General features: G+C 39.6%; 1 protein-coding gene across 2 annotated transcripts in view; it reads right to left on the bottom strand.

Moving 5' to 3' along the window:
* Positions 1-18,607, bottom strand: part of LOC126163027 (integrin beta-PS-like) — a 258,145-nt gene that overhangs the window by 6,084 nt on the left and 233,454 nt on the right. Inside the window, exon 15 of one of the 2 annotated variants that reach the window (XM_049919898.1) lies at positions 12,780-12,883. In XM_049919898.1, the coding sequence (XP_049775855.1) occupies positions 12,818-12,883 (66 nt within the window). In that variant the 3' untranslated portion in view covers positions 12,780-12,817. Of the gene's footprint in view, positions 1-12,542; positions 12,884-18,607 lie in introns of those variants that run through there. The other variant, XM_049919896.1, reaches the window with a different exon arrangement.

Genomic DNA, 18,607 nt, shown 5'->3' with positions numbered 1-18,607 from the left:
AATTGACGAAAAATTTGCTTTGCATTTAAAGAATCTAATAGCCACAAATGGGCTACATCAACATGTATTGATAAATTTTGTTAGTAGTTATAATAACAATGTCAAAGAAAAATGAATTTTACAATTAGGAACATCAGACCATGCAGCACTATTTGTACCATTATCAAAATTAAGTTCAGGCTGCACTACAAATAGATGTAGGAACTTCACCAAGAAAATGTGGAAGTGTTTATTAAAAAACTAAGCCTCATTATATGGTCAGTCAGCAAACACATTTCAACAAATGACAACTTCAATAATTTTTCAACCAAATTCACAAGCATATTCAATGAATGCTTCCCTTTTGTAACAGGACAGATTGGCTCTCATAAAAGTAGATCATGGGTAACAAAAGGAATTAGAGTTCCAGCATATGGAGGCAAAAGTTAATTGAAAACCTGAATTGCTTAAATGTGAAAGCACATACAAAAAACTTTGACAAAGTAGATAAACCATCAAAGTGTACTGCAAACAATACTTTCATTTTAAATGCAAGAAACAAATCCAAAGTCATCTAGTCCACCATAAGAAGAGAGGTTGGCAGTGAAATGGAGAGACAATGCCCCTCTAAATTAATGATAAGTGTGTAGGACAGTTACAGATCCCAGTGCCATATGTGAATCCTTCAATAATTTCTTCATTTGCTGTAACAAAATTGGGTACTGCTCACCACAGAATAAATTCCTAGAATGGCAGAGAGAAATTACCCAGGTTTTAAGTTTTCACCCATTTCAAGCTCTGATTTCATTAAAACCATAAGGCCCCTGGGGGTGAGGTTCACAATAGAATAATAAAATCAGTACATCACAGTGTTGAGCATCCACTCTCCCTCATAATCAATCAGTCTTTTGAAGAGGGATGTTTTCCAGATTGGTTAAAATATGTTGAAGTTCTGTGATTTATAAAAAGGGCAAAGAAAATGAAATAGGAAACTATAGGCCTATATCATTGTTACCAATTTTTTTCAAAAATATTTGGAGCTGCAAAGTTACCAGATAGAAAATTATAATTAATCCCACAATATTATTTTATGCAAACAGTGTGGTTTCAGGAAAGGCTGCAGCACAGCCCATGCAATAAATGAATTGGTCATAAAAGTTAGCAGTTGTCTCGATGATAGAATGTGTGTATCAGGCATCTTTTTTGATCTTACCAAAGTCTTTGACACTGTAAATCATGACCAGCTTCCTCAAAAACTGACTAGCTATGGTTTTCAAGGAAAACCTTTTAGTTGGATATTTATTTATTTTTATTTATTTATGCATTTATTTTACCTGGCAAGATTAGGGCCTTCAGGCCCTCTCTTACACCTAACCAGGCATACTCAGATTCAACAAATTTCAGTTTCTACAGAACATTAAGGGCATATAACATGTTATACAATATTAATGTTAAAGAAAAAAATAGAGATTATAAAAGTAGTACAATGATAATTATAACAAGATAAGAGCATCCTGTATATGAAAGTAAACATATTTTTCTTTTATGAATGTCAGTCCTATTGCTAGTTGGGAATTTTCTCGTTATATTCTCGCAGCTTGTGAGTTATTCTCATCAAGCAGAGACATAAGACGATAGAATGGGGTGAAAGAGATATAGAAGAGGTAGATAGGTTAGAGGAAGAGAAATAGAATGGTAAAATTCGAAGCTATGATGGAGAGGAGAAAGAAAAAGATGAGAGGAGCACAACAATGGTGGCTATACCGTCCCTAATATGTAAGTCTTGAGTTCCCTCTTGAATGTTAAGTGGTTCTGAATAAGACGCAGATCACAGGGAAGCGCGTTCCATAGTCGTATGGCTGAGATAGAAAATGACATGGAGAAAGATTTTGTGTTATGTAAAGGTACAGCCAAGATGCTAGACGTATCCGATCTGGTATTGCGGTTGTGGAATGATGATAGGTGTTTAATGTGAGAAGATAAGTATTGGGGGCACCAGTGGCTAAGAAATCGATGAAGTAAGCACATCGTGTGGAGATCGCGTGCCTTATGTGGGCGTATCCAACCTAGCTGGGAGTATGAAGGACTGATATGATCATACAACCGCATATTGCATACGTATCTAACGCAAGCATTCATCACTAGCTCGAGGCATCTCGAATTTTCACTATTTGTGCCGTGTTGAACTGCATCACAGTAGTAAAGATTAGGCAAGACTAGTGTTTGGACTAATTTTTGTTTAACATGAGTTGGAAATATTTTTCTAAATTTTTGAATTGCATGTAGGGAGGAGAGCGATTTCCGGCAAGCTGTGACTGTTTGTTCTTCTCAGTTTAGGTGTTCATCCAAGATTATTCCAAGGTCTTTTACTGTTTTTTGGTATGGTAGTTGGGTACCATTGAGGAGTATTTGAGGGACTGTTTCGCGAAAGTACCGACTGATTAACTTTGGATGAGATATAAGTATGACCTGGGATTTCTTGGGGTTTAGTTTCAGACCTAGGTTCTGTGCCCATCGAGAAACAGAGCAAAGATCTGCGTTCATACTCGCTACTGCGTCAGCAATGTTCTTGGGGCTTGCACTTATGTACAGTTGGATGTTGTCGGCATATAGATGGTAGTTGCAGGAGTGAATCACTGGAGAAATATCATTAATGTACAGTGAGAAGAGTAATGGGCCAAGGACGGAGCCTTGGGGAACTCCAGAGCGCACGTTTTTCCATGATGACTTTTCTGACCCACAAATGACTTGTTGACTTCTGTTTTTGAGGTAGCTGTCGAACCAGTGTATTGCGCTGTTTGAGAAATTCAGCTGCTTCATTTTAATTAGTAATATATCAAAGTCAACTGTATCAAAAGCCTTGCTAAAGTCAAGCAGTGTTAGGATGGTAGCTTCACGTCTGTCCATAGCATGTTTAATGTCATCAGTTACTTTGATTAATGCAGTTGCTGTACTATGGTGCTTTCGAAAGCCTGACTGATATTTGTCGTGGATGTTATGAGTTTTGAGGTAATCCGTCAGCTGTTCATGGACGATGTATTCTAGGGCTTTAGATATTGCAGGTAGTATGCTGATCGGCCTGTAGTCACCTGGCGACTTAGGGTTGTCAGTCTTAGGTATAGGTTGAATTAAACTTTGCTTCCACTCAGTAGGATATGTACTACTGACAAGAGACAGGTTGAAGATGTCTGTGATAACTGGAGTAATAGTGTTTACGACGTTCTTAATCATGCCAATGCTCACTCCATCATTTCCTACTGCCTCTGAAGAGATTCTCATAATTGCCTTGTGTACTGTGCCGGTAGTGACATGTTTTAGGAAAAACTTCATCATACTTGACAAATAGAAAACAGAGTATTTGTTAAAACAGTGCCAAGAAATGCTTTTCCACTTCAGAACACATACAATTAGGTGTCCCACAAGGCTCAATATTAGGGCCCCTAGTATTTTTGTATTATATCAATGATATGCCAAGCCAGGTTGAGTCAGGTACTATCCTTTATGCAGATGACTCAACAGTGATAATCTCTGTAAAACCCACAAAGACTTAATCTGTGGTATTGAGCAGATCTTTGGGGAAGTGGAGGCATGTGTAAAAAAGAATAATTTGAAATTAAACTTTACGAAAACAAAAATTGTTCATTTCACCATGAAACAATCAGCAAGATGTGTAACTGAAATTAGTTGTATGGGTGAAAAATTAGACTCTGCAAGCTGTGTCAAATTCCTTGGTGTGTTAATAAATAAAAATACGTTGTAAAGTGATCATGTAGACAGTATTCTTAGTCGACTGAACAGTCATGTGTATGTCATGAAGGTCTTATCTAGTATCACTGATCTAGCAGTTAAAAAACTTATATTATGCATGTTTTGTTTTAGTAGTTAAGCATAACATAATTTTCTAGGGTCTGAGAAAAATAATCTCCTCAAAGCCGTTAGACTATAAAACAAGATCATCCAAGCCATGGTGGGAGCTAAAAAGAATCAATATTGCAAATCTCTATGTGGAAAACTATATCTAATGTCCATTCCAAGCACATGTATGTATGAGATTCTTATTTTCACAGAGAGAAACTCACAACCTTTTGAGGACAAGACTAGACATAAGGCAAGTTACGTGCTATCTACCCACAGATTCAAACTATATGAAATAACTCCACTCTACATGGGCATGAAACTTGTAATTGAAATTTGTAGGAGGAAAGTGAAAAAGATCTAAAAAATACTGGAGACCCTGAAAAATATTTTAGAAGTAAATGCTACCATGATGTAGAAGATTTCTTGAATGATGTCCATATAATACAGTATCTCTCTAAAAACTAACACCACATGTATTATTACCACAGATTTTTTTAAAAGAATGATAACATGTAAAGTAATCCATATGTACTTCACTTTAGATCAGTTTATTATTCTGTATGTTAGTCTTAAAATTGACGGGTCACCTATGTCACCATCTTTGATTGTATGAAGCATGTTATGTGATAAGGAAAACTTCATTTGATATCTCTGTTGGTTTCACTTTTGAGAGACCACATTTTGTCCCCATGTTTTCAGGTACCAACCAGAAGAATTAATTGGATTTAGTAGCCAATGATACACATTTTGCACCATTTTCAGAGAGAGTTCAGAAGAAATCATGAATTTAGTAGCCAATTATTTGTGTTGCATGGAATCTGTCTCACTGCTGGTGTCATCTGCAAGGTGAATATCTTTTCAGAATGAGATTGGTCCCATCATATTAGGTAAGGATGGGGAAGGAAGTCAGCCACACCCTTTCAAAGGATTCATTTTGGCATTTGCCTGACGCTATTTAAGGAACTCACGGAAAAACTACAGCAGGACGGCCAGATCTTTAGCCTTACTAAGTTTATTCATTTCGTGCTCAACAGTGCTCTATATCATCCATGCCTTCTTCTTGGAAATTTGAATTTTTTGTGCATATTGCATGATTGCTGCCATTTTGATGACACCCTAAAGCATTTTGCAATGCTGCTAAGCTCCTGCTTTAAATGAAGGGGTAGATTGAGTTGGCCTTCCATAGGATCTGTGGTGATAATTGAATGCGTCATGACAGCAGTGAATTAAGTGAACATATTTGTGTACCACCTGCATTGCTTCACACTTGAAATGTCCCCCATTGGTGATGACATCTTCCAACAGGATGGCTGTCCATGATGCAACATCATAATCATGCTGCAGTGGTTTGAGGGGCATAACAGTGAACTCAAATTGATGTCTTGGCCAGCAAATGTGCCTGTACTCATAGGGACATATATTAGGTGCCAGCTGCATGCCTGTAAACCACCATCCCATAATGTGTCGTCATAACTGCCATCTGCATCAAGTCTGCTGTGCAGCGAGCTACATTAATTTAAGTATTAACTGTATTTTTCTTACTTGTAACTTCTTTTTCCGTGTGTTTTTGCTTTTAGGAGGCTTTAATTGTCGAGTGCTAGCAATAGTGTTCCATAGATTTTGTGTTTGTTTTGAATACAGTCAGAGAGAGTCCTTTAGTCAACCATAGTGCCAGTAGTGCTAGTGTTTGTTTTCAATACAGTCCAGAGACAGGTAGTGCTATTTTCATTGTTTTCTACAAGAAGTGGCTAGCAACCACAGTTTAGTCAACAATCAGCCGCCATTAGTGAATTAGCAGTCTAGTTAAAAATTGATTAACTCTCTACAGTAAATTGATTTCTTAGGATGGATAGAATGTGTGACTGCTGTGTATGGATGCAGGAGGAGCTGGCCACTGTTTGCGAACAGCTGAATGTGTTGATGGCCGCGGTCAGCCGTCTTCAGGCTGCTACCTCAGAGTGTAGCGGCAGTGGGGAGTCTGGTGGATCACATGGTACACCGCAGGTGTTACATGCTTCACCCATGGTCCCTGCTGTCGAGACATCTTCGCGGGTACCGGGTGCGGTTGGGCCACACTCTCCTCAAGGGGTGTGGCGGGTTCAGCGGCGTTCGTGGCGCACAAGGTGGAGGGTCAATGTGGAGGCTGGCCGTGTGGCATCGCCCACTCTGCCTGTGAGTGGACATGTGGCCGCTCCTTCAGCAAGGTCCAAGCAGGCACACGGGCTGAGGGGTTTATTAGTGATTGGGAGCTCAAACGTTAGGCGGGTGATGGAGCCCCTTAGGGAAATAGCGGAAAGGTCGGGGAAGAAGGCCAGTGTTCACTCTGTCTGCTTGCCAGGGGGTCTCATCCGAGATGTGGAGGAGGCCCTGCCAGCAGCGATAGAGAGCACTGGGTGCACCCGACTGCAAATTGTTGCTCATGTCGGAACCAATGACTCCTGCCATCTGGGTTCAGAGGTCATCCTCAGTTCATACAGGCAGTTGGCGGAGTTGGTGAAGACGGAAAGCCTCGCTCACGGGGTGGAATCTGAGCTAACTATTTGTAGTATCATTCCCAGAACCGATCGCGGTCCTCTGGTTTGGAGCCAAGTGGAAGGCTTAAACCAGAGGCTCAGACGATTCTGCGGAGATCTGGGGTGCAAATTTCTCGACCTCTGCTTTTGGATGGAGAAATGTAGGGTCCCCCTGAATAGGTCAGGTGTGCACTACATGCAGGAAGTGGCTACAAGGGTAGCGGAGTAGGTGTGGAGTGCACATGTAGGTTTTTTAGGTTAGAGAATTCCCTCCCTAGGCCCGGCAAGATGCCTCCTGAGACGGGGCAAGGTAGGAGTAGGCAAAATGCAACAGGGAATAACAATATTAATCAGATAATAGTAAACTGCAGGAGCATCTATAGAAAGGTCACAGAACTGCTCTCATTAATAAACGGTCACAATGCCCACATAGTACTAGGGACAGAAAGTTGGCTGAAACCAGATGTAAACAGTAATGAAATTCTAAACTCAGATTGGAATGTATATCACAGAGACAGGCTGGACAGTGAAGGGAGAGGCGTGTTTATAGTGATAAGAAGTGCAATAGTATCAAAGGAAATTGATGGAGATCCGAAATGTGAAATAATTTGGGTGAAGGTCACAGTTAAAGCAGGCTCAGACATGGTAATTGGATGTCTCTATAGGCCCCCTGGCTCAGCAGCTGTTGTGGCTGAGCACCTGAAGGATAATTTGGAAAATATTTCACGTAGATTTCCCCACCGTGTTATAGTTCTGGGTGGAGATTTTAATTTGCCGGATATAGACCTTGTGGATGACATCGGAACTTCACTGAGGCTTTTTGCGGATGACGCTGTGGTATATCGAGAGGTTGTCACAATGGAAGATTGTATTGAAATGCAGGAGGATCTGCAGCAAATTGACGCATGGTGCAGGGAATGGCAATTGAATCTCAATGTAGAAACGTGTAATGTGCTGCGAATACATAGAAAGAAAGATCCCTTATCATTTAGCTACAATATAGCAGGTCAGCAAATGGAAGCAGTTAATTCCATAAATTATCTGGGAATATGCATTAGGACTGATTTAAAATGGAATGAGCATATAAAGTTGATCGTCGGTAAAGCAGATGCCAGACTGAGATTCACTGGAAGAATCCGAAAACAAAGGAAGTAGGCTACAGTACGCTTGTTTGCCAACTGCTTGAATACTACTCAGCAGTGTGGGATCCATACCAGATAGGGTTGATAGAAGAGATAGAGAAGATCCAATGGAGAGCAGCACGCTTCGTTACAGGATCATTTAGTAATCGCAAAAGCGTTATGGAGATGATAGATAAACTCTAGTGAAAGACTCTGCAGGAGAGCAGGAGAGACACTCAGTAGCTCGGTACAGGCTTTTGTTGAAGTTTCAAGAACATACTTTCACTGAGGAGTCAAGCAGTATCTTGCTCCCTCCTACATATATCTCGCGAAGAGACCATGAGGATAAAATCAGAGAGATTAGAGCCCACACAGAGGCATACTGACACTCCTTCTTTCCACGAACAATATGAGACTGGAATAGAAGGGAGAACCTATAGAGGTACTCAAGGTACCCTCCGCCACACGCCGTCAGGTGGCTTGCAGAGTATGGATGTAAGTGTAGATGTAGATGTGTGGGAATTGCTTGACCTGTGCATAGACATATAGTGCCAAATACTTCTGGAATCCTGCCAAGTACTTGTAGAATTAATGCTAAATAGACTCTCTGTTGTACTGTGTTTGGGAAGTGGAAAAACATGCTATTAAACAGGTGGTCATAATATTTTGGTTCATCTATGTATAGCCACATAGTAGGTTCAACACATTGGAAGTGTATCTGTGGAGAGACCTTACTAAGATATGGTTCCTGAAAATGGGTATCAGCCTCTTCAGTAGTTGCAGATGCAACAGTCTGGATTATTGACTTATCTGTCTGTGTAACATTAATAAACATGATGTAGTCATGTTGGTACTGTGAACATCTAAAAGAATGGGGAAATTACAGCTGTTGTACGAGGGCTATCCACAAAGTACATTACGTTTTGGAATTAAAAATAAATAAAGTATTGGAATTTTTTTTAATTATATACAGATGAAAGCCACGCTTAAATACTACTTTTCTACATAGTTGCCATTTAAATTAAGGCACTTATCGTAGCGATAGATGAGTTTGGAAAGTTCTTCATCGTAAAATTCGGCCACCTGCGCCTTCAACCACATGGTTACCTCTTCTTGAAGCTGTGCGTCATCATCAAAACGCTGCTTGGAATAAGTGGAAGTCGCTCGGTGCCAGGTTGGGACTGTACAGCGGATAAGTAAACAACTCCCACTTAAAAGATTCGAGAACTTCACGAGTGGCATTTGCCATGTGGGCCCAGGCGTTGTCGTGAATCAGCAAGATCGTTGAGCCCAACTTTCCCCTGCACTTGTTTTGTATTGCTCTTCTGAGGTTGTGCAGAGTTTGGCAATACCTTTGAGAGTTTATTTTAGTGCCTCTTTCCAGGAACTCCACAAAAATCACACCTTTTCTGTCCCAAAAGACAGTTACCATCACCTTCCTTGCCGATATTGTCTGCATGCATTTCTTGGGCTTTTGGGGGGAATTTGTGTGCCCCCACTGCATTGACTGCAATTTTGTCTCGCAGTTCACATGCTTAACCCATGTTTCATCACCAGTAATGATGGGATCGAGTAATGAGTCACCATCTTTCTCGTAAGTGTCCAAAAACATTAACGCTGCAGCCATTCGCTGATTTTTTTGAATCTCTATCAAGTTTTTTGGTATCCATCTTGCACAAAACTTGTGGTAACCAAGCTTTTCGGTAATGATTTCATGCAATAAACTTCGTGAAATTTGTGGAAAACTCATAGAGAGTTCCATTATTGTGAAATTACGGTTTTCACGGACCGCGGCATCGACTTTTTCGACAAGTTCAGCAGTCACTATGCTATGCTTCGCTCTTCATCGTGAACATTAGTTCAGCCATTTTTAAATTTTATGACCCATTGACGCACTCCACCTTCAGTGATTATGTTGTCCCCATACACTTCACAAAGCTGCCGATAGATTTCTATAGGTGTACAGTTTTTGCAGTCAGAAACCTTATTACAGCACGCACTTCACACTTCGCGGCATTTTCAATTAACACTGACATTTCAAACTGTCATAGTAACTCAACGGAGTGCAGCATGAACCTCTCACTAGCACGGCAGGATGCCGACTGAGCGGCAGAATGCCATGACACCAAGATGGCCGCGCTAGCCCCGCCCCTAACGGACACAAACAAAAACGTAATGTACTTTGTGGATAGCCCTCGTATTTCCCAAAAACATGCATCTCTACTGTAGTGCTTAATGATGATCACATCATCTTGATCAAAATAGTCCCTCATTCTGATCTCCATATAAGTACTACTCAGGAGCATGTTGTCATCAGGAAACACAAGACCAATATGCTGTGGGTAGGAGTGTGGAAAGCTAGATACCTTAATTGGATAGGAGATGGTTACAAAATTTAAAAAGCAAAATGAATATGTAGAAGATAGATATAGAAAGAATTAGTGAAATATGGTGGCTGGGAGGAGTAGGTCTAATAATGAATAAGAACATAGAAATGAAGGTAAATTCATAGTTACATAATTCTCATAAATGCAATCAGCAAATGACATGTATAATCCCCCCCCCCCCCAAATGGTATCATCCAGGTAGTATTGGTAACATTTATCTGTATGATCCAAGAGGATTAATGAGACATGGCACAGTTGGGTACCTGCATTTGCTACTATTATACTGTTCAGTTACCTGATTTTTTCACTTTCTTCCATTATGTATATAATTAGCACATATACTATAGTTATGTGAAATGATTAATTTCTTATTGAAGCTGAGATTCGCATAACTTTATTGTTCACAGAGTAATTTCACAATTTCTAATGACAAAGGAATAATTAGATTACCTGAAAATAATTTATTTAAAAGCTTATACAGAATTTTCAATCTCTACAGTACACATGACATTGAGATTTCTGGTGAGCAAATAACTCATTTTGTAAATATTATATGCACAATTAATAATGAAAATTGAACAGGTTTTATATGCAGTGAGTATGTAAACAAACCCAACTTCATATTATGTGTCAGTCAGAATTGGAGAGCGAAAATTGTATTGAATATATGTTGTCACTATCAAGTCCAGTGTAGTGTAATAGAAGTGATGGCCTATGCTGAATATACATTATTAATTTTTTATTTCTGTCTATTCCTCTCCTTTTCCACTACTCCCCCCCCCCCCCCCCCAACCCTCCCTGCCCACCTCTCCACTGCCCGCTGCCCAACCTGCAGCACTTCACTGTCCATCATCCCCACCATACTATACCTCCCCATTCCCACCCCAGCCTCCTGCTTTCCCCCTCCCAGTTGCCACTCCCATCATGCACTCGTGCTGCTGCTCGCAGTGTGATTTCAGTTGCTTGAGACTGCAGTCGTGTGTGCGAGTTGTATTTGTAGTGTGTGTGTGGGCATGTATATGTTTGTCTATTGTTGAAAGAGGCCATTGGCCAAAAGTTTTAAGTGTGAAAATCTTTTTGTTGTGCCTATCTGCGACTCAGCATCTCCACTATATGGTGAGTAGCAACTTTCCATATCATAACATTGTTAGATTCCATCCTAGATTTTCCATTGTTTCATCATTAATTACCATAGTCAAACTGATCATCATGTTATTATGAGTGTCAATAAATTTTGAAGGCATCAACCTAGTTAATGCAGTTTTGTGTCAATCAGTTCAAACTTCTCATTAAAACAAATTACAGCATGGAGTCAAACACCAGGAAGCAGCAGTGCTACCACTGAGGCCAAGGACTCATCCTTTGTAATGAGTGTTGCTTATTTTCAGAGTCAAAGCCATGAATGCTACTTTTATCTCCAGTGAAAATCTTTAAAAGAATGTTTGGATGTACTTGAAGCACTTATTTATATTCCTTGAAAACTTCCACACATTGTTTTTGCTTGCTTTGAAGCAGTTGTAGCCAAAAATTTGCATAATGCTTCTTGTGTTCAATTCTTCTGACAGAATACAGATTGCTTTTACATTTACCATAGCTTATTCTCAAGGTGTTGCAGACGCCTGTCAGTGATCCTGGGGAATCAGGACACTCACTTTCTGAACATTTTCTGGTATTAATGCCAGTTGACAAACAACTCAAAAAGTCATCATCAGCAGTCAATGGTTGCCTGTTTCTGAAATGCTTGTACCAGCTTGTCCTGACCTAAAAGTATCTTATCAGAAACTTTCTGCAGTGTTTCCCCTAAGTTTCAAATACTGCTCTTTGAAATCCTGCAATGGATGCTTGCTCACCAACAACCAATGACAATTTCTGCACAAAATATAAATTTCAAGACTTTTTGGATACCATTTCAAACAACTTGGGTGCATCAAATGCATCCTGGACAGTTTACTAACCTTATTCATAAGCTTTTTCTAGTACCTTTGTTGTAGTTCATGTGCAAACTAGAGATTTACATTTTTGGATCATCACACTTGTGACTCTAACCAAGTTCCTTCTTGGAAAACCTTATATCCTTAAATACTGGTGAGCTGCTTCTTATCAGTTAGTCAGATCAGTATAATAGAAAATTACAGGGTATAACATTTCCACCAAATAGAAAAAGGGGAAAAAATAGTTAGAGAGGGAGTAAGAGCTAAAATTGCTGCAAGCACATCCGTTGAAGCAAAAACATGTAATTTGATTTCAACAAAACATATCCTTCAAAACAAAGAAGTTTTCATGTGGGTAACTGCAGCACAGCAGTTTGAAAAAAATGTGATACACTCTTGATTCATGTCTTCTGATTGGTTTGATGCAGTCCACTACAAATTGCTTTCCTGTGCCAACCTTTTCATCTTGGAGCAGCACTTGCGACCTACCTCCTCAATTATTTGCTGGATGTATCCACATCTCAGTCTTCCTCTAGAATTTTTACCCTGTACAGCTCCCTCTAGTACCATAGAAGCTATTCCATGATGTTATTATGAGTCATAAAACTTGGAAAGGTCAGAAGTACTGTATAAATTATTTAATTTTTACACAACATTGTTATCATTAAATGAAATTTATCCTAGAAGGAGTAAAAGATGAAATTTATGCCTGATGTCAGGAGGAGTAAAAAATACGCATCAAGTCACTGAAGCGACAAATTATTTTATTTTCAATGTCATTTAGAACTGCTGAGAACCATAAGCTAATTACTTATATCTACCTTACACTTTAGTTTTTCATCCAATGAATGAAATTGAAAAAATAATTGATCTACACTGTATTCTATGTATAAACATTTGACTGTGCAGTACTTTCCTTCGTATTTTGTGTTCTTAGTACAAAGAAGCTGCTACACTATAAAGCTAAGCATCTGTATTTACACAGCTTACATTTTCTGTCTGTCACAACCATGTCACAACCACTACGGTTAATTTGGATGAAATGTAGGGTTCACATGAGTTGTTGTTGCCTTTACATAAAGTGGGTTGTCATCCTGCAGAAAAAGAAAAAAAACATATGAATCACCATGAGGGCAAAAACAGCTATTGCTTTTATTTAGTGTTCCTACATTACAATAAAAATATTGTCAGGAAAAATTGATATATCAGTTAATATGCAAATAATAACATGAACACTATTGAATACCCAATTTTCTGACAAATGATACATCTCACATTGTATAAAAAGCTGGGAAAAATAATATGAAGGTCTAACATTAGAATAGCGCAGTTTCACAATGAACTTCAATAAACACTATGAAAATTTCCAGATTCTTAATCTACATGAGTACACAAATAATATTTGAATTTAGGACCTGTAAACAAATGGAACCGTGCAGACTACAGCACACTGTTAACTGACTCATGTGGAAGACCTGATTTGTTGTGATCCATGATTTTTGTTTTTTTTTAGTCCTACAAACTGATGCTAAAATTTTATTTTTGGTACATGAGTACTGAAGGTGTCACAAAATCTATGCATTTTTCATTCTTTATTTACAGACACAAACTGACTACCAGTACTTTGTTTGTGTCTAAGTAAAATCACACTTCAGATAAAATTGCTTTGAAAACCTAGATACTTTTCACATTGATTGTATCAAAACTTGTGTTTGTTTTGTGATACATTACATATTTTTGGTCCTTGAGTGCCACAAAGCAATGTATTTCATATTATAGCATCAGTTGTGATCAGTACTTATGAGTGATGTACTAACATATTTCATGGTAAATCAGTGTCTGCAAGTTACAATTGCTGCAGAATATATCACAAGTATTTGAAAATAATTGATCTGGCAACCAATTATAGGGTGTATTACTTTAGATAAAATGGTAATCTTTTAAGTTACTCTGATTAGTCAAATAATTTTTGCTTATTAATGAGTATGTGTGTTGCTTGAAATAAAATTAATTCTGCACACTTCAACTTTGTGTGCTGTATTTTATTTGAGGTACAAGACTCACTTACATAATTAGTGGCCATGACAATGAAGAAACAAGTAGAATGGCTTAAGAGTTTATTTTGTGGACAGTTTAATATGGTGCCACAACAATGGAAAACACTCACAAGCCATCAATGATAAATTCAACAAATTCAGAATGGGATGCATTTTGGAGTTCTCACTTTCTGAATGTAAAAACAGTGCACAGTTCCACATCGGTTCAGTGAGCACAAACAATGTCAACTACACACTGCTATGTATTTGATATTGCAGCTACACCAGGAGGTGATGTTAAGCCAGTTTTGAAAATGTTGACTGTGTTGATGAATTCTTCAGCATTGCAACCACACTCAGGAGAAATGAACTGCATTTTCATTGGCTCTAGTGGTTTTTTCATGCAATATTTGCAGTTATAAGTCTAACCAACTGAAAATTTAGTTCACAGAGATGGGAAATCTTTTCATGCACCATGTTACTGATAATCACAGACAATTCTGCTAGTGATAAGCAATTTAGACAAGTGGGCAACAACTTTGGTGTCAGACATTGTTATTCACACACAGTGTCATCAAACTTATCTTGTTTTAAAAGCTAAATTAAATGTTTGCTGCACCAAATCCCCAGCTCAATGATACTGACAAGGCGTTATCAAGAAAAAGTGGCCACAAAACCACTTAAGAATTTTGGTGGCCCCTATGAGGTACTTAAGAATTTTGCTGGCTCCTATGAGGTATGACAGACACAATTACAGCTTTGGATGATTTCTGGTTGCATATTTGGCAATGGTAGCTACTCTTAAAAAGGCAAGTAGCATTGGTAGTGCATGAAGATAAGCCAGTAAACAAGTTGCTAAAAGTGGCTGATAAAACACACACAACACTGAGGATGCCACTAAGAGTTGCCAACAGTTACCATTACATCATTGACAGAGGATGCACCACCAACTCCACCTGATGGATGCTGAACTTGAATGAAGGGATGACACTGAACTGTCACGCCATCATGCCCCAGTGCCCACCAAGCGTTATGAATTGCTCCGTACTTTATGCGCCATAGGTGAGACACTGGCCAGTTGGGTTCCAGCACAGCAGCAACAGAGATGACCAAGTAAACACTAAGATCCCAACACACTTCTGGCTGCAATAGCAGTCTGGGGAAAATGCCATTCAGTTTTTTTAATGACATGTCATTCATATACTTCAGGTATTTACTTTTTTTTCACCACTGCCCTTCAAAGTGGCTCTATAGCCAAAATTATGATAATAAAAACTTGCAGTTAAATGGCAGCAATGATTTAATTCAAAAAGCATATTATGACTGTCATTAATGTTTGCTGGTACCACAAGTGTTTTGGTCAACAAGCATGGAAATGTACAAAACCTTGTGCCTGCCTGAACAACAATCACCATATGGATTGGGTGCAACAGATCACAAACTGAACGAAATGTGCCCATCACCCACAGATGCAAGACATACAGCTACCATAACATCATCACACAGCAGTAAACGAAGCGCACCACACACTTGGTACATACATGACAGCACTATGATGTCCACACAAGCCCCACAAACATGATAGCCACCAGCACACCCCACCACATCACAACAATTTTACATGTCAGACAAGCATATGGATATGATCTTCCTGATTGACATCAGCTCTGATGTCAGCACATTCCCAGCATGGTGAAGTCATACTGTCTTAACTTAGACATTGTTACTCAATTTATATGGATATTTGTAACTGCCAATTTAACGATCCTGTATTGGGAACTGGTTTCCTTGCTCATTATACACTAATGGTAGATTTGCAGAGAGAACAACCACAGAACACAGTCAACGTCAACACAATAACCGGTTTACAGGGACACACTGTTTGCAGTGCTTTCCTGAGAGAAGAGAATACCATCACTTATAACAACCTACAGAAAAATCTCTGATGATTTATGAATATCAGCACAGAGCAGCAGCACAAAATACAACTCAGAGCAACATATCCATATAACAACTTGCCAACCCATTTTGCAGCATGCCTACAGACTTTCCCCAGGTGACCTAACAGAAACAAAGGCCATTTTCACATAAATACTCCAAGTTGGGATAATCCAACATTCCAACAGCCCAAAGGGCTTCATCTTTGCACCTTGTTTGCAAGAAAGTTGGCTTGTGGTGCGCCTGTGGTGATTATTGTACTTTAAATGCCAGGACTGTCTCAGAGGTGCCCTATACCAAAAATTTTGAGATTTTATGTGTGCATTAGCCACCAAAAAGATTTCCAGAATCATAGACTGTCACAAAACATACAGTCAAATACACCGCACAACACAATCAAAGGGTCACTCTTTTGAAAACCCATAATTGTCTAGAATTGCCATGCATAAGTTTGAAATTTGGCTCAAAGTTGCCTAACCCTTGCTCTGTAATGGTGCAAAAGTGTGGTTTGATACAATGTCACCCTCACTCTTGGTGACACTTCAAAGTGCAAGATGTTGACACATCTAAAGAAAGGGATAGAGTTCAGAACTTCATGTGAGATGCAGTGTGGGTTAATGATATCACACTGGAAAAGCATTTCACCACAATTTTGTCCAATGCCAATGTGGATATGTCACACCCCCTCTTATGCACAGTTCACTCCTTGTTTTGATGCTTCTGTGAAGGAGGTCAGAACTGCGATGCCCAGCATTGAAATCACACAGTTTTCTTATGGACGGCTAAGGAAAACATTTTACACACACTGGCCCTCAGAACTGACATGAAAAGACCTTAGGAGGTGGCATAATGGGTGTGAATGAAACCTCCCCTTCCCTTTGGTCTTTGATTTTCACACACTTCGCAGTTGAAACCGACAGTCTGCATGCAGAATGTAAGGGGTATCGAAAGGGTTGCCTGCTCTCAAGCGGTAATACAACAGCGGAGCACAGTCAGCTGAATAGGTGTCAAAATCTCTGCACAGGTACATTTTAAAGTGCTTAATAATGTTATGTTGGTGGCACTGAGGGTGATATTGCACTGGTGGGGTATTAGAGAGGCCCTTTCCATTTTATCCAAGCATGTGTCAATGTTGCATCCTCCCCCCCCTCCCACTGTAATTACACCACATGAGCGCACAGAACAGGAGGGCTGAAAAAGCATAAGAATCCTTTGCAGCTTCTAATTGCATTCTTTTTTTTCTTTTTTAATCATTTTGGATGTTCCCTAGTGGTACCACCCTATATACCAGAGCAAAAATTGCAGTTGCACTACACTCCAAAGGGGTTAGATCACATTCAATTGCACTGCAGTATCACAATGCCCTTAGAGAAGGGCTGAATCATACGGGAAGGTGTAAGCAGTGTTAAACTTTGTCAAGGATGTCATCCTGCTGCTCACTGCACTGTGAATTGTAGTTTTTGACCACAAAAATGTGAGAATCAATGCCCCAAAGGAAGGGTGGCTTCACCAACATCCTTTATGCTGCCTTCAGATGCCTTCTTGTGTTGATTCTGAGTGGCAGCGTTTCTGAAGTGTTTTATTCAGCCACCCATATGAAATTCATCACTGAGCATTGTAGTTCTCACTTCTGCTGCACAGGCATCAAAAGAAGGTGTGAAATGTGAGTAAGAAGGGGTGTCATGACTTCCTCACTGTGTGACACATCCACAATAGTGCTGGGTAGAATTGTGGTGAAATTTGGTGGAATTTGACCTCATTAACCCACTTTATACCTCAAGTGAACTTCTAAGCTCAGGATCCCCCCCCCCCCCCCCCCAAGTGTCAACACTTGCTGTCTGAAGTGTCAGTGAGTTCAAGGGTGATGAAACAGGGCACTGCACTTTTGCTCCATTACAGGAAATGGTTTTAGGCATCTTTGAGCCAAATTTCAAACTTCTGCATCAAAATGGAAGGCAGTTGTAGGTTTTCAAAAAAGTGATCCTTTAATTGTGTTGCACAGTGCAACTGTGGTGCCCTGTGACTTTCTGGAGAGAGCAGAAATTACACTCTACAGCCTATTTAAATTTTTATTTGTGCCATTTGGTCTGAAAATTGTGGCACGTACACAGCAAAATCTTGTGGATGGAGTGTTAAAGGGACTTGTGTTTTCCTTCACATACCGTAATGACATCCTAGTGTTCTCACTAAACACCCAGCTATGTAAATGAGATGTGCGGACAGTGCATCAGTGGATGCATGATTCTAAATGCATCATCAGCAAAGCAGAAGAGCCCTTCCTGAATATGTAGTTCCAGCAGATGGCAGATTTCTGCTATAGGAGAAGATAGCAGCTCTGAAAGCCCTTTTGAAGCAGACCAACTACCAGCAACTACAATGTTTCTTGAGAATGATCTTTTATTTCCACTACCTTCCAGCAACAATGGCTATACAACTGCTGCTTAATCACAAGCTGATGATCTTTTGAGTGAACTCTGAAGATGGAAAAAAACTTTCTGTAACCCTTAGCTGAGCCTAACTAGTGCAGTGTTCCGTGCTCCTCAGTTCTATCTGCACTCTGTCAATCATTGTACATACTAGCCAAAATGCAATAGGAGCAGCTGTACGCCAGTACACCAACAGATCAACCAACATTCGCACCCACTACTTTTTTCTCCCAAAAAAGTTGCAACCAGTACAACAGCAGTGGCACAACATGAGAGAGAACTACTTTCTGTTACTGATTTCTGACCACAGTTAGAAGCTTGTCCTGGAGTAGTTTATACTGTCCAAAAACCAACAGTCTCTACTTTCCCAAACAATGATGAGAAGTGCCCCCTCCTGGTAGTTCAGACATAGTTCATC

The sequence above is a fragment of the Schistocerca cancellata genome, chromosome 2 (assembly GCF_023864275.1).
Source record: "Schistocerca cancellata isolate TAMUIC-IGC-003103 chromosome 2, iqSchCanc2.1, whole genome shotgun sequence".
NCBI classification, from domain to species: Eukaryota; Metazoa; Arthropoda; class Insecta; order Orthoptera; family Acrididae; genus Schistocerca; species Schistocerca cancellata.
The sequence above is the reverse complement of the archived record's forward strand: the minus strand, read 5'-3'. Positions and strand labels throughout refer to the sequence as shown.